Source organism: Molossus molossus, unplaced genomic scaffold, assembly GCF_014108415.1.
Source record: "Molossus molossus isolate mMolMol1 unplaced genomic scaffold, mMolMol1.p scaffold_m16_p_1, whole genome shotgun sequence".
Classification (NCBI taxonomy): domain Eukaryota; kingdom Metazoa; phylum Chordata; class Mammalia; order Chiroptera; family Molossidae; genus Molossus; species Molossus molossus.
The window spans coordinates 108,650,330-108,665,839 of NW_023425344.1; the positions used below are offsets into that span (position 1 = coordinate 108,650,330).

General features: G+C 43.9%; 1 protein-coding gene across 2 annotated transcripts in view; it reads right to left on the reverse strand.

Annotated features, from left to right (window-relative positions):
* Positions 1-15,510, reverse strand: part of PLXDC2 (plexin domain containing 2) — a 418,222-nt gene that overhangs the window by 233,906 nt on the left and 168,806 nt on the right. For both annotated transcript variants that reach the window (XM_036242142.1, XM_036242135.1), the window contains exon 2: positions 8,541-8,740. In XM_036242142.1, coding sequence (XP_036098035.1) covers positions 8,541-8,740 — 200 coding nt within the window. The remainder of the gene's footprint in view (positions 1-8,540; positions 8,741-15,510) is intronic.

Below are 15,510 nucleotides of genomic sequence, written 5' to 3' on the forward strand. Positions count from 1 at the left end.
GTAGCCCTAACCGGGTGCTGGTAGGTGACATTTTCTCACACTCCTGACACCCTGGCAGGTAAGCCTGGACCGCGTGCAGCTCGATCCTCCACTGTTTATTTCTGCTGCGCAAACCCCAGCTCATGCTTGTCCAATAAAGAGAAAGAGCAGCTCAGCAGTGTTGCTCAGTGGTTGAGCGTTGATTCATGCACCAAGAGGTCGCTGGTTCGATTCCCGATCGGGGCACCTGCCCAGGTTGTGGCCCCATCCCCCGTGCGGGGCATGCAGGAGGCGGCCAGTCAATGTTCTCTCTCATCGATGTTTCTATCTCTCTCTCCGTCTCCCTTCCTCTCTCTCTAAAATCAATAAAGAAAAAAAAAATGTTTTTTAAAAAAAGAGGAAAAGCAAACAGGACACCTCCCTCCGTGGAGCACTACCCCACTGTGGGCCACCCCTCCGTGGCTGCCAGGGGAACAGGAGGCGTAGGCCTCTGCTGGCTGTTCTGCTCCTGAGTCCCAGGCCACACTCCGCGGCCACTTGCCCCTTCACCCTGAACCCTTTGCTCGGCATATAAGATAAGACAGGACACATTCTGGGTTATCAAACCAATGAATCTTTTTCTTCAGCATGAGTTTTTAAAATCAATTAAAGATCTAGACCTAGGACCATTGTTCAGGCTATAATCTTTTTATTGAAAATAATAATTTTCATAAAAGTGTATTTTTCATGTCCCATTGAAAGTTAGTCTGGGCAAAGAAGAAAAATGAGATGGCAAGATGAGAGAAGAGAAATTCCACTGATTGATGGCATCTGGCATTTCCTGTACTGGAAGCTCCCCATCACGGTCACTAGTTAATGCAAAGAGAGGCAGAGGCTATGCTGGGGTCCTCGCGAAGGGCTGGGAAGCCGAGGCGGGGAAGCTCAGTGCAAATATTCTTACAATTACTCTCAGGGTCCTGGTGGGGGAAATTCAAGTAATATTTCTCTTTGTACTTGGAGAATTCAAATATATTATTCACTCTGAGACATAATTCTTGTTCTGCAAATAAATTATATGACTAACACACTTAATAATTTTACACCCTGTATACATCATTTTGAAGACGATTTCCATGCCATAGCTGTAAGTTAACTTAATTAGCTCACGAGAAAGCATCATGGAGATAATGCAGTTATTCTTTATGTAACTCTTTGAAAGACAGTTATGAATCTTTTTCCATTTTTGTTTCAATAAAGGCCTGACATGTCAAGCTAAGAATAATCTATAATGGAGCAAGATATATGATACTCTATTTTAGTCCTCATTATCTTTTTAGAGGATGAGCAGTAATTGCAGATCAGTTCTGTCTGCTTTACTATTTTCAGTACGTTTTCCTCTTTGAAAACTAAAAGTCGTCATCAATATTCTGTAAGGAAATGAATGGGATTAAATCAGAAGTCTACATCTACATGTGTTTGCCAATTACCCAAACCGAAGAAATTGAAATCGATGTTGTTGTCAGTTCACATATGAACTTTGGCATTGCAGAGTTGAAGACATAAGGCCAGTTCCCAACACACATGAAATGGGTGTTGTCCAGGCTCTGGCCAGCCACCCACAGGGCAAGGCAGTGCCAAGGATCTGCAATTAACCCTCAGAGTCAAGCGAGCACTAGAACGTTGGGCCAGACTTTGGTCACAGAGGTTCATGTAAGTTGATAATTAGAAATCAAAATCTCTCTCATATCCCTATGCTCATCCACAGCCTTTTCCCTAACTCCTCTCATGTCAGTCCACAACAATTCTCATCTGAAGTTAATTCACCTTTCCACCCCTGGATGGGACTGTCTAATCCAATCCCCACTCAGCCCCCATAGCAATATTTTAGGATCATCAATGCAACCTTGTCCATTCCCATTTAAACTATTTTAGTGGCTTCCAAGTACCGTCCTGATAAGTCCAAAACACCTTAACATAGTGTTATAAACTGAATGCTCGTGTCTCCCCAAATTCATACGTTGAAGTCCTAACCCCCAATATGATCTTATTAGAATGTGGGCCTTTAGGAGGTGATTTGGTCATGAGGGTGGAGCCCTCATAAATGGGTTTAGCTCCCTTATGAAAAAGGTCCAGATAGATTTCTAGCCCTTTCAGCCACGTGAGGACAGCAGAAGAATGGCCCTCTGTCAACCAGGGAGCAGCCTGTCACCAGGCACCAAATCTCCCAGGTCCTCGACCTTGGCCTTCTCAGCCTGCAGGACTGGGAGACATCATTCATTATCTGTTGTTTCAGCCACCTTGTCAATGGCACTTTCGTTAGAACAGCCACCTTGTCTATGGCACTTTCGTTAGAACAGCCCAAAGGGACTAAGACACAGAGGATAACAGGCAGTTTAACGTCTTGCCCCTGCTTATCTGTCTGAAACGCGCTGTCTAGAAACACCGGACACGTGGCTGTTTCATGGAGAAAGACTTGGTTCACATGCCCTCATGTTTTCCTTCTCATCTTTTGTGGAAGCCAGTCTGACACGAACATGCATTTGGGAAATTTCAATCCACTCTTGAGACAAATCAGTGCGCTCCTGCAGGACTGCTTTCAGCCTTCCCTTTGCACAGCTTTCCGGTCCTGCAACAAAGCCTCTGTGAGTTTACCATCCCCTAAAATGGAAATGTTTCATTAAAACAAAACAAAACTCTACACCAGCTTTTCACATTCATAATAAATAGAGTACCAGAGCGGTTCAGTATCAGGTGGTACTTTTTCTTCCGAAAGATGTCACAAATGTGCATGACCACACTCCTCTCATAGGCAAGCCTGCTCTTCGAGATCACTGAGCGCAACGGTGGTCTGAAGAATCAGGACAGTGACACTCGGCAAGCTTTCCGCACTCGATTCTGTGAAATGGGATGATGTGTCTTATTCCTTACTATCTTACATTTTTATTCATTACTGTTGCTGTTAGACCTCTGAGACACACGAGCAGTAGGATTTTCATTATCTGAGAATATTCTGATGTATTCTCCTTACTGCAAACATACCATGGACATTCTGCCCACATGGGACATTGTGGAATTTGCCTTTTTCTTTGTAAAATAATCATCAAAGCAACCACACGCTTCTTTAGATTAAGCATTTGCCAGTGGCTTCTTTCCTTTCAAATGCTTTACCTAGTGAGGAAGTGTAATACAACATTAGAACACACACAATAACCATGTGCGCCGCAATTAGCAATTGCTAATTTTTAAAGAGACATTATTCAAGCTGTAAAAATAAGATGCAGTTGGGGACAGTGTAGACCACGATAGAAAATCAAAGAGTTTTCCCTGTGCACTTGAGAGAAGAATGGCTGATCTCCAGCTTTTAGCTACATTTATCACACGTATTTGGTGGCCATTTATGACTACACTGTCCTCAGATAAAAGCTACAAGACAAACAGAGATGATGCAATAATTGCTGGGTAGCCTGCAGTGTCTAATTTGGGGCCAGGATAAGAAATCCACGAGACGTGTTGTTGGTGAGCAACTCAATTTAATCTAAGATGTTTCAGAACATTTATATCCTCAAAACCACTAGCTACATCTATTTGGTGCTCTAATTCCTTGCAAGTCAAGGAGCAGCCCAAGGTCTGGACACATCTGTATCACCTGAGAGGCGCTGGTCAGGTTCACATTCCCAAGTCAGTTGGATCATAACTCACACGCTCCGCAAGCCCTATATGTCAATCTTCCCTTCTTCAAGTCACCCTGGTGTTATTTTTTTTTAAAAAAATATGTTTTATTTATTGACTTTAGGAGAGAAAAAGGGAGAGGGAGAGAGAGAGATAGAAAAATCAATGAGAGAGAAGATCGATTGGCCACCTCCTGCCTGCCCCCCACTGGGGATTGGGCCCATGACCTGCCAACTGGGAATCAAACCGGTGACCTCTTGCTGCATGGGTCGACCCTCAACAGTGAGCCACATCAGCCAGGCTATCCTGGTTCTCTTAAATCAAAGCAACAACAACAAAATCACACTTGCTGATCCTTTTCAGAAACACTTTCATTGTCCCAAGGGAGGAAATACAAAGCTCTGTGTGAATAAATGCTAAAAAGCACACATTCGGTTTAGTGTGTTAGAAAGGAATTTGGGGTTGATTTCTGCAAAGAGAACAGTTTGTTAGCAACACCATTAGGCAAGAATGAGATAAAACAACTGAGCTCTTCGAAAATCAGCGATTCTCACCAAGCACTGGCTGCTCGGGCCCTCGGTCCCGTAAGCATCTCTGCTGCAGTGAGTTCTCTGGGCCAGAAAACGGAGGGGCAGCCGGCAGAGACGTAGACACTGCACTGTCATCCTCGCGTGCCCCAGGTCGGGGGCTCACTGGCTGCTCAAACACGTCCAAGTCGTGACTGGAATTCTGCTTCACCTACATGTCCTGGGAACCCCTCTATCTCCAAAGTAATCACACAGGGGAGCGCAGCAGTGATCCCTTTACGACACCTCCCTCTTCACACCTGCAGATCAGGAGGCACTGTTCTTCCTCCTTGGCTAAGTGGTTACACGTGCCCATGACCAGAGACGATGCAAGAAGTCTCACCTAAATCAACATTCAGATCGACAGTGCCATTTGCTTACTGTTGAGTCCTTGCTTGCTCAACAGGAAGTATGACTCGTTTCAAAACATCTTTATATCTTCATGGGATGAATGTGAAAAAAAAGAGAGAGAGAGAAGAAAACAAGGACGACAACAACAACACACTTCAGTGGGAAGAATTCTTTAGCTGGGACACTGGTGTCTACAACCCTTCCGTTAGCGGTTCTCATGCAGAGCCAGAAAAAATACTGTCACCAATTTGAGAGAGGAAACAGTCTTTGCTTCATAACGAATTTGTGCCAAAATAGTAAATATGCTACTGTCTTTTGTTTTTGCTCCGTGAAAGTGGGCTATAAAGAGTAGACACGGCAGAGGTGAGGACATGCACAGCCTTCTGGATGGTTTCAGTCTCACGGGATACAAACTGGTTTAAGAACGACCACCCTAGCCAGGACTCTCAGGGGAGAGCGTTCTGATTCCCGACATGGGCCGGGAAGCATCTAAAGGGAAGGGTGCACACAGCTGTCCATGCTTATTGTTTGTAATTAACAATATAAAGAAAAACGCTTATTCCTAAAACACAAGAAAGACCTTGTTCCAGTGCCCGGCACAGAGCAGGCACTCTATAACCACCTGTTTCCTTCCTTTTTTATTCCTGTTTCCCTCATTTCAGCAAAAGTATTTTCCCCCAAAAGAGATGCAACAGTGTTCGAAAATACTACTTCAAGGGCCAGGATAAATAACCTTTTTCGGAAAAGTTTCAGATGTGGGCTTTTTGTTTCCAGAATTGGTGGTGGTACCAATAAGTGACGTGTGGAACTTCAGATCCCCAGTCATCTTCATCATTCCCCAGAACGCCATCAAAGTAAATAAACTGTCAAGATACAGGCCGTCCTCTTACCGTGCACATCTAGCTTCAAGACAAGTCCCCTTCGGGCCAGACTGAAACCCCAAAGCTACTTCCATATTGATATCTGGGTGCTGCCACTGTCCACATTCCGTACATAATCAGAGTGCCATTTATTTTTCCGCATAGATTCGAGGAAGCCAAGTCAAGTAGAAAGGCTACACCCTGGACGCTGGGCAGGCCTGAGGTTGAACACCAGCTTCTTTACTCACTAATGGGAGTCCTTAGAAAAAAATCCTGAACCTCAGTCTGAAATCGCTCTCCTGTAAAAGTCACTGAGATTACTCCGCAAACCTGGGGCTCTGCAAATCTCTCTAGGCTGATATAAGGACCCAGAGACATAATATCCATACAGCACCTGCCAGACCTTAGCACCGAGTGAGAACCAGCAAAGAGCCTCCTGCACCGTCCCTTCCTTTGCTTCTCACCGATTCAAATCACTGACATTATGTGGTCTCCCTGTGTCAAGGCAGAAAAAGAAAAAATCGGCTGAGTAACAAAATTTCAGCTATGATAATGACTGTATTTTGAGGAGTGTTAATACATCCGCGAGCCAAGGGATTTTCTATTTCACAAGTGATTAGGAGATTCTGCATCCCGCGTGGAGATGGCAGGGCTCTAAGAATCGGTGACCCTCCCTTTCCCTGAGTGGGCGCCGCTCTGTGCAGAGAGCAAACACCTCTGTTTCCGCTCAGCTCTCTTCATGTTGCACCCTAGCTGAAGAGCTTCTCGGGAAGAATAATGTTGCCTACTCTGAGTTGCTATAACAACATAGTTGCCAAAGTAGCAGGCACACTGCAGGAGTCAGAAGAGCCTCTTAGCGATACTGCGTGGCTTCGGCTCCTGGCACATCCTCTGTTGCCTGGTAAGGGGTCTGGCCGAGGCAGCCGGGGCCACCGAGTCACATACTCATTAGGGAGATAGAAAGGGGTTCTGAAAATTGTTGGGCTTCAAACATACACAGAATCCCACTGGCCTGAGCTTTGGATCTTCTGAAGGGTCCTCTCAGTAATGAGGGGGACCTTGATACTATTTGCAGACTGTGGAGATGAGTTTTTTTTTTCCCCCTAAATAATGAGCAGTAGTTCACAACAGTAAAAAGAATGGTGCCTGGATCTTAAAAAGCATTCAGCCTGCCCGGCCGGTGTGGCTCGACCCAGGCACTACGAGGTCACTGGTTCAATTCCCGGTCAGGGCACATGCCCAAGTTGTGGGCCTGATCCCCAGAGGGGGCATGCAGGAGGCGGTCAATTGATGGTCTCTCTCATCGATGTTTCTTTCTCTCTCTTCTTCTCCCTTCCCTTCTCTCTAAAACCAATAAAGAAAAAAAAGTAAAAAAAAAAAAAAAGAATTAAGTCTGTCACCTGGGAGAAAATAGAAACCAGAAGTTCGGATTGAAAAGGAATGTTCAGACGGACAATGGCCCGACCATAGATGACAATAGAACTTGGACCCCAACCCCTCGCAGGGGTGGGGAACCTTTTTTCTGACAAGGGCCATTTGGATATTATTTATAACATCATTGTCAGACCATACAAAATTATCAGCTTAAAAATCAGCCTGCTATATTTGGTCAGGCTGATTTGGTGAGGCCTGTGATGTTAGTTGGTATTGATTTTGAGGGCCTTATATGGCCTGTGGGCTGTCCGTTCCCCACCCTTGCAAGAGCAACCAGTCGGGGACCAGAACATAACAGTGACAGCAATTGGCCCACAACGAACAGGACTCCATTAATAACTGAAGCTGCCTTATTTTATTATTATTATTTTTTGTCCCTGCATCCTACTCAGGACCAACCACAGAAAGCCACACATGCTCTCCAACCAACCACACCAGATGCTCTGTCCTTGAGGAGCCCGCCTCCAGCTTCTCCAGGCCAAGCACCGCCGATCAGAGCGTACGTGAAGATTGCTTTTTTGTCTGAAACGGAAAACCTGCCCCACTCCCTGACTGTTTTTGAGTCTCCACCAAAGGCAGGTGATGGAGGCTGGCTCCCTTGCTCTGACGAACTGAATAAGACATGTTCTCACTTGGGTGGTGTTTGCTTGTGTCCATAAACTTTACCTGCTTGCTTTTTTATATCCAGTGTACTAACCAGATCACATTTTATGATTTGCAATGGTAAGGATTATGGAAACTGAAGCAATCTAATACCACCCTTGAGGTCTCTGAGTAGCCCTAAAATCTGCCCTCAGCAAACTTCCAGACTCATCAAACCCATCTCCAAGCTCTTCCCCTTCCACTGCATGGTTCCACCATAACAAAGAATCACTCGTAGTCAGAGTGACGGACCATCCCAGTTTGCCCAGAACTTCCCCAGTTTTTAGCACTGAAAGTCCTACATGCCAGGAAACCCCCAGTCCCGGGCAATCCAGGACAGTTGGCCACCCCACGAGACTCCTCAGCACTCCGAGCTGTTCTCCGACTCAGTCACTGTAGGTGTAGCTCACTCTGCCAGGACTCTTCTCTCTTACCACTGACACGTTATCCACCGGGTGGGCTCCTCTCGGTCTGCCAAGACCCTGCCTAGATGCCCACTCCTAGAATTAACCTCTTTGACCACAGCCCAGCCCCAGCCCCAAGCAGATGGTCACTCCCTCCTGCACACGGGCCCCACTACAGCCTGCATATCTTTTTGTACATGTCGCATGGCCTAGGGATGATCTGAGAATGGCGCTCAGACCTCTTACACAGTCATCTCGTGGCAGGAGGCGCTGTGTCATCTTCACCTTCGGGGCCCCTCACTGCCCTCACCACACCAAGCCTGCGTTCGTCCGCTTCATGGGTCAATTAATTTGTGGTGGTTAAATGTTTTAGCTATGTATTTGTTTAATATAATTATTAGTATTTATTATTTAATTACTAAATATAAACAGATTATTTATTAAGTTATGAGTTTAATTGATCCTTACCCCCCCAAAAAAAGTCCAAAAGTTCTAAGTTCTAGGTTGAGTTGAAAGGACACCATATATATATATAAATATATGTATATATATATATACATGGCGCACACACATGGAAGTTGGCTGCCTTACAAGAAATCTTACAAGAAAACAAAAAATCTAGTCACTAATCCATTTCAGTTATTCGGATCATTTACCTCGATCTGAGTGGTGTTGTCCAGCAGAAGGTCTGCGAAGCCTCTGGGCTCTGGGGAGTCTTGGCCCGTGCTCGCTCGGTTTGTGTCCACAGCTTTGAGGGAGTCCGTGCTCCTTTTCCACCGGTGGCTGAAAGTCTGTGTGTCTACTTCCACCTCCTCCGATGTTTGCGGGAAGGCCTGAGCAACTTGCTGTGGCCAATCTGTTTGAAAAGAAATCCAATAATGAACGACCACTTGCCGTGAGTCACACACATGCTTGCAACTTGAGCAGGAAGAAAATTCCTCCAGTCATGAAAACGGAAGACTAACTCAGACCAGAGAAAGCTGTTTAGTTGTAATATTTTGAGTCGGAATGCATGTCTCTGAGTAGAATGTAATTTAGGACACATCATAAGTCGTGACAATGGTCAATGTGCAGACCCAGCAGAGTCTCCGACACAGATGTGCAGCCCTAAAGCAATGCGTTTTTATTCCCTTCCTCCCCACCTTCCACACACACTTCATAAACATTCCCCAGCTGTTCTGAGAAAACAAGCTACAATCCAGACAAAGGAGTGGAGACCAAGTGACTCGCAGTCCATTTGAAAATAAAAGTCAGACCTTATTCACTTGTGAGCCGATCGTTTCACAGGAGTTACGCTGAACAGCAGAGACAGCGATGTGTCTGAACGGGTTAAATCACACCCAGAATGATCTTCGTGTATATGCGCTACCCTGCCTTGTAGCTCCCAGGTCGGACCGGGTTCACTGCCTCACTCATTTCGTAAGCAGCGCTGTCAGGAGGCACTGCAAGCGCTCTTGTTCACCTGTGCTGTTCTTACCTGTGACCTTGCCAGGGGGGTCACGCATGACAGTGACAGGCACTTAGAGGAATGGACGGGGAGGCAAGTATCAAATCGCAAAGGTATTTTGAAGCATCTGCAGGGACTGGCCTTGCTGACCCAGCGCATCCTGCCAGTACAGGAGGGGAAATGAGATTTAATCATCACTCCCAGTCTTTCATTTCGGTAGGTCAGCAGGGGAAGGTAGACCGCAAGTATGAGGAATTCAGTCTCTGCCTAAGAAGAACAACCCTCTTCTACATGGCTGTTATCAAAAGATAGGAAATGACAGGCTTTCGAACTGGCAGGATATGGCTTCAAAAAGAGCTTAAGAGAGCAGTGATTTAATCATAGCTGTGATGTTCCCCGCAAAACAGGAACATTCCAAGGAACCAAAATGTATTTAATGTGGCTATAATACGACTGAATCAGCTAGTCAGAACACTAATAACTAAGGTAAGGCTACCACTACTCATCACAGGCAAGTCGTCTAAAATATCTCCCTTTCAACTCAAAAAAGGTGATAATTCTTCTTGACTGAGAGACTCTGCTTTGGTTTCATCGTGAACATAAAAGATCTCCCACTGCCTGATGCCTGAGTGGATACGGCCTGAGAGTCACTACCACAGTGTCAGAATGATGGGACCAAAAAAACCATGCAGATGGCAATGGCCAAGGACTCCAGAGAAGCCACAAAAATGTAGCACTGTGGTTAGTTCACAGAACTGTTGTAAGGCTGGGAAAAAACTCATGTACATAAAGCATTGATCATGGTCCCCTCCCACCCTTCACTACAGGAAACATTTTTTTTTTTTTTTACCCTCACTGAAGGATATTTTTCCATATATCTTCAGACAAAGTGGGAGGGAGGAAGAGGGAGAGAGAGAGAAAGAAACATCGAAGTGAGATACATCGATTGGTTGTCTCCAGCACAACCCCGACCAGAGCCGGGGACTGAACCGCAACCGAGGTACATGCCCTTGACCTGAATCCAAACTGCCACTCTTTGGTCTGCAGGATGATGCTCTAATCACTGAGCAAAACGGGTCAGGGCTGTTTCTTTTTTTTCAGTAATCCTCACTTAAGGATGTGCTTTTATTGATTTTAGACAGAGGAAGGGAGAGAGAAGGAAACATAGATGTGAGAGAAAAATGGCGATGCGGTGCCTCCGGTACATACCCTGACTGGGAATCAAACCCACAGCCTGGGTATGTGCCCTGACTAGGAATCAAACCCTCAACCATTTGGCACACAGGTCGATACTCCAGCCAACTGAGCCACCCATCCAAGGCAATAAATGTTTCTTGTTTAACACTGTTGTTCCCACTGGCCATTGAACAGTGCTCAGTAAATGTTTACTGAAAGAATGAATGAGTGAGTAGGTAAATGAATTGTTGATAGTATCTTCAGAGAAAGAAAGACAGGACCAGGCAGAATTACATAATAGTAGAACTACTGTGCAAAGATTCAGGAGACCTTGGGTGGAATTGTTATTGTTAGGTTTGCTGGATGTGGGATCCAGCATCATTCACAAAACTCCTTGTGCCTCACTTACCCTATATTTTAGCTGGAATGAAAATATCTTACCTGCACAAGTAGACAGTTTTCCTGAGGCTGTGTCAGGCAGTAAGACCTATGATTCTAGGCAAACCTACATAAAACAGTTTTATTTGCTTTATTTATATATCCTGCCTCATTACCAAAAATATATGAGGCAGCTTACAACAAAAGTAAGCAATAAAAGTTTTACAACAACCAAGTTAAGACCTCCTCGCACAACACCTAGGTTAACTTGAGCTGTGCATTTGCCTTGCACCGGGGGCGGCTAGCTGAATACAACAGTCACAGAGGAACAACTGACAATCTGTACAGGGTCCTTGTGAGGATGTCAACCTAGATAGGAAATGCAGCCAATGTAATGCGTTTACATGGTCCTAGAAATTTTAAAAAAAATGTTTTTAAAAAATCCGACAAAAGGAACGGCTGAAACCAGAGGTGTATGGTTTTTTTTTCTTCCCACCAATAATGTAGATTAGGGAACATATACCAAAAACTTCAAAGACTTAGACTTTATTAAAATCTGTAAAACAGAATTTCAAAGCATCTCTGGGTGCCTTTGAAATTGGTGCTATTGTTGGATATTAACTGACTTACAACTCTGGGTTTCTTTTAAATTAGTATTATTGTTGGATATTAATTGACTGATATTCACCTTACCACTATTTTTTCAGATGTTTATAGCACAAGACAAAATGCAGGACTTTCTGTGATGCCTGTTAGGCCAGCCACGTTATACGTCACACGAGCCCCTGTGGCCCTGGCCCAGGGCAGGGAGTGGACAGGGAGTGGACAGGGAGTGGACAGGAGAACTAGCCCAGGAGAAGCTGTCTGCAGAGGTTTCTACTTCTCAGCTTCCTGAAGCCCCTTTCTCATCTTCTCTCTGCTTTCTTATGCAAGAGAAGTAAAAAGGAGCTTCAACACTTAGGAGCAGTCAAGCTCATATTCCCCACTGTTAATTAAACAAGGAGGCCATTAGACTGATATGGTACTAATAAACCTTAGCAGCCTCCATTGTAAGCAGACCCAAATCTAAGCCTATAAATGCCTCAAGGTTAAGAAATAAAAACCTAAGGACAATCAGTCACAAACAGCCAACTCTGCTTTTCTGAATCAGGCAAACACTTAAGCTATAGCCAATCAAATAGTTTCCTTGCTTTGCTCCTTTTCTCCACAATAGTCTCTCCCGTAACTCCAGTCCTTGGAATACTACTGATCACTTCTGGTGCGCTCCTTGGACTTGATCGTTGCTCTGGTGAACTTACAGTTTTTAATATGCCAAACTTTCTTTTTTAACACCACTTACATTGAAGTTTGAGGTGTTTCTTTAATGTATCAAACTCCCGTTATTGCAGTGCCCATTTAAACTTTATTAGCAGGATTGCTAAATTAAACAGACAGGTAGGCCTCGCATGTGAAACGAGGGTAAATGCTTCCTTGAGCACTTACAAGGGAGAGTCTCCAGACAGCGGTGCAGTTTTGAGGGTTTGCTTTGTAAATCTGTAGCAGTGTTTCATCCTTGTTTCTCTTGCTTTACCTTCACATCAGCGAATTCAGTCACTGGCTGCTTTGCCTCCATCCTAGGTGGGCTTGCTCCTTCTAAATGAGCTACCTTAAACTTTGTAAACTGGTCGTTTGCTGGCTCGAATAGAATTTCCAAAGAGTAAACGGAATCTAAAGCAGGACCTGAGGGTTTTCTAAAAAGAAAGTGTGCGAGCCTTAGGGCCTGGCTTCCATGAATTTTCTTTTGGTTGCTATTTTAGATCTAATTCTTTTTCTCTGGTTATGTCATGCAAAAGCAAGACTACCCAATAGAAGTCGCATTCCTATGTGTTCATTATTCAGTACCACATGGTGCATCAAGACCGAAATATGAAATTGGCTTAGATTTTGGTCCCATTTCAGAATCATTTTTAAAGAAGATAAAACAAGCCAAACATGGATGTTTTACAGAAATAAAGACTGAGAAAAACTGGCGAAACCACAGCCTAGTTATTTACACTGAATTATTCCTATACACTTCACGAGTTTTCAAACTCATAAAAATATTTTAAATCACCACCAAAACAAATCATCCAGAAGCAAGATGAAGGGATGTATGTGATATAATTTCTCCCTTCCCAGGAGCAGGGAAAACAAAAGCAACAGGAGGGATCTTTGAATCATCTGTTTGAACAGCTTGTTTACTTTCTGTCCACTGTATGTTAATTAAACTGCCAATGGTAAACCTTTGAAGATAATCTTCTCCAACATATTTTGCTGTAGTTGTTTAATCACATAGCTCAAGAAAACATTAAATATATCTAATGACTCCCACTAGGATAAAAAGAGAGAAAGCTTAAGGACATATTTTTGTGTATATACCATATAAGTTGATCTTAACACATTCTTGAAATATTTTATCCAGTTAAAGTAGCTGATAAACAATTGCTGAAGAAGGTACTTCATTGTATTTCAAATAGAACATCACTATGACATCCAGTAATGTCTGGCTAATGAGAACAAAAGAAGCATATACCCTATCATTCTTTGCAAACCTTGTAAGGCTCTTTTGTGCCACCATATACTATAAAATGAAATAATGTAAAATATAAAAACAATGGGGAAGAAGGCTGTGCTGGGTATGTTCATATGTGTTTGTTATCCTAACGACTTTATTTAAATACCTTGCATTTAATTATTATAATAGTTATATGTTGAAAACATCTTAAAACCCATTTCTTGAGTCTTGCGTACACACCATATGCACAATATGCATCGAACCACCAAGATATAGCGACATACACTGACATGCATCTTGTGTAATTAGGATCCATCAAGACTGCCCCTTTTGACAAGCACTTTGGTCTGCACTTTCCAAGCGAACAAAATCACCCCTTTGAATCGTCTGCAGAAACATTAAGATTTTTCACTGCAAACAGATTTACTGGCTAGATTCATCTGAGAATAGATAAAATTATTTGGCTACGGCAGATTGCCATATGGCTTTGCATCTCAATTTATTGTCAAATTGAAGAGGAAATTTTATGCAAATGATTATGTCTTTGTTATGTCATATAATGAACTGACTACACAGTGGACTTTGAGGTTTGGCTGATAGATGAGAGTAAGAGCTACAGACGAGCAAGCACACAGACTGTTTTGTTGAGAGATATTAGAGGGCTTCAGTGGACACAGACATCATAATCTTTTTACGCTCCCATGTAATTCTTGTGCCTTCTCAGTTGAGGTCTACTGCTCCGTGTTCTGGTCCCACCACTGTAGCCTTAGGGCATGCCATCACCTTCTTTTGCCTCCAAACTTGTCTTACTGTCTTCAAACTGTTCCTGGTCTGATCTTGTTTCCATCTGTTACCTGATATACTTTTCAAATGTATTTACTTCTTTCTTCTGATTAAAACCTCTGATGGCTCCTTAGCACTCACCGAACTATGAACGGCTTCGTGCTCTTGTTCCCAACACTCTCCCTGGTCTCTGCCTCCCCATCGCGCCCTGTGCTCCTACCACACATGCTCCTGCTGTGCTCAGTGATCTCTTCACTGCAACGAAAACAGTCACTTTTGCATGAAGAGAAGCCTTTCCTCACGTCGGATGTGGGGAAATCTCAGTGTCTTCCAGATCCAGCTCAATAATAGTCTTATTAAATAAAGCTTTCCTTGGCTCCGCCAGGCAGAGCTCATTGAGTTTTCTTCTATAAACCAATAACTCTTATTACCTGACCTTTTAAACACTCTTCTGCCGACCTCACTTGAATGTGAGACTGTGCAGGGACGAGTTTCACACAGCGGGCCTGAGACTGCTGTCCTTGGAAACCCGTGTTTGCGGGGCCCTTGGCTGGCTGCTAAGAAACTGCACTCAGGGAGGCTTCCCGCCATTCCCTGCCAGGTACGGGTGTGGCTAGACCTTTGGGTAAACGGTATGGTTTACGCTGGACACCTGCCTTCCCTCGGGGAGTCTGAAATGTGGGTGCCTGCTAGATAGAGGCAGTTATGTCAACAGCTTGGGTTAAAATCCTTGTGCTTTGGGTTTCTAATGATCCTCCCTGGGCAACAATACTATTTCATGTGTTGTCACAGCTCGTTGCTGGAAGAATTAAACATCCTATGTGCTCCTGCTAAAGAGGGCTTTTGGAAACCTGCCCTGGCTCCCCACAAGTGCCTTTCCCTCTGCGGATTTTGCTTTATAACATTGTTTCTGTAGCCATGGGTACAACTATATGCCGAGTCTGTGAGTCCGCACGCTGTATCCCCAAACCTGGCCTTGAAGACGCCTGGTGCAGAGATGTTTCAGAACAGGGACTCTATCTTATATTTTTGTCCCACCTGTACAAGCATAACAATTGACATATAATAACTAGCTAAAGGTTTTTGAATATCAAAGAATGAATGAATAAATAAATGATTGAACAACTTTCAATTTATTTGAGACAGTGTCTTAAAAGCTATATGTACAAGTTCTTGTCTAATTTCTTAAGATTTTAACCATGTCTTTGACTAGTCAGGTAACAAGGTGGAAGAAGGAGAAAACTATGGGTAAACAAATCAATAAGGGCTCCTATTTATCTTATGTGAGTTTGATTCCAACATAGCTGCG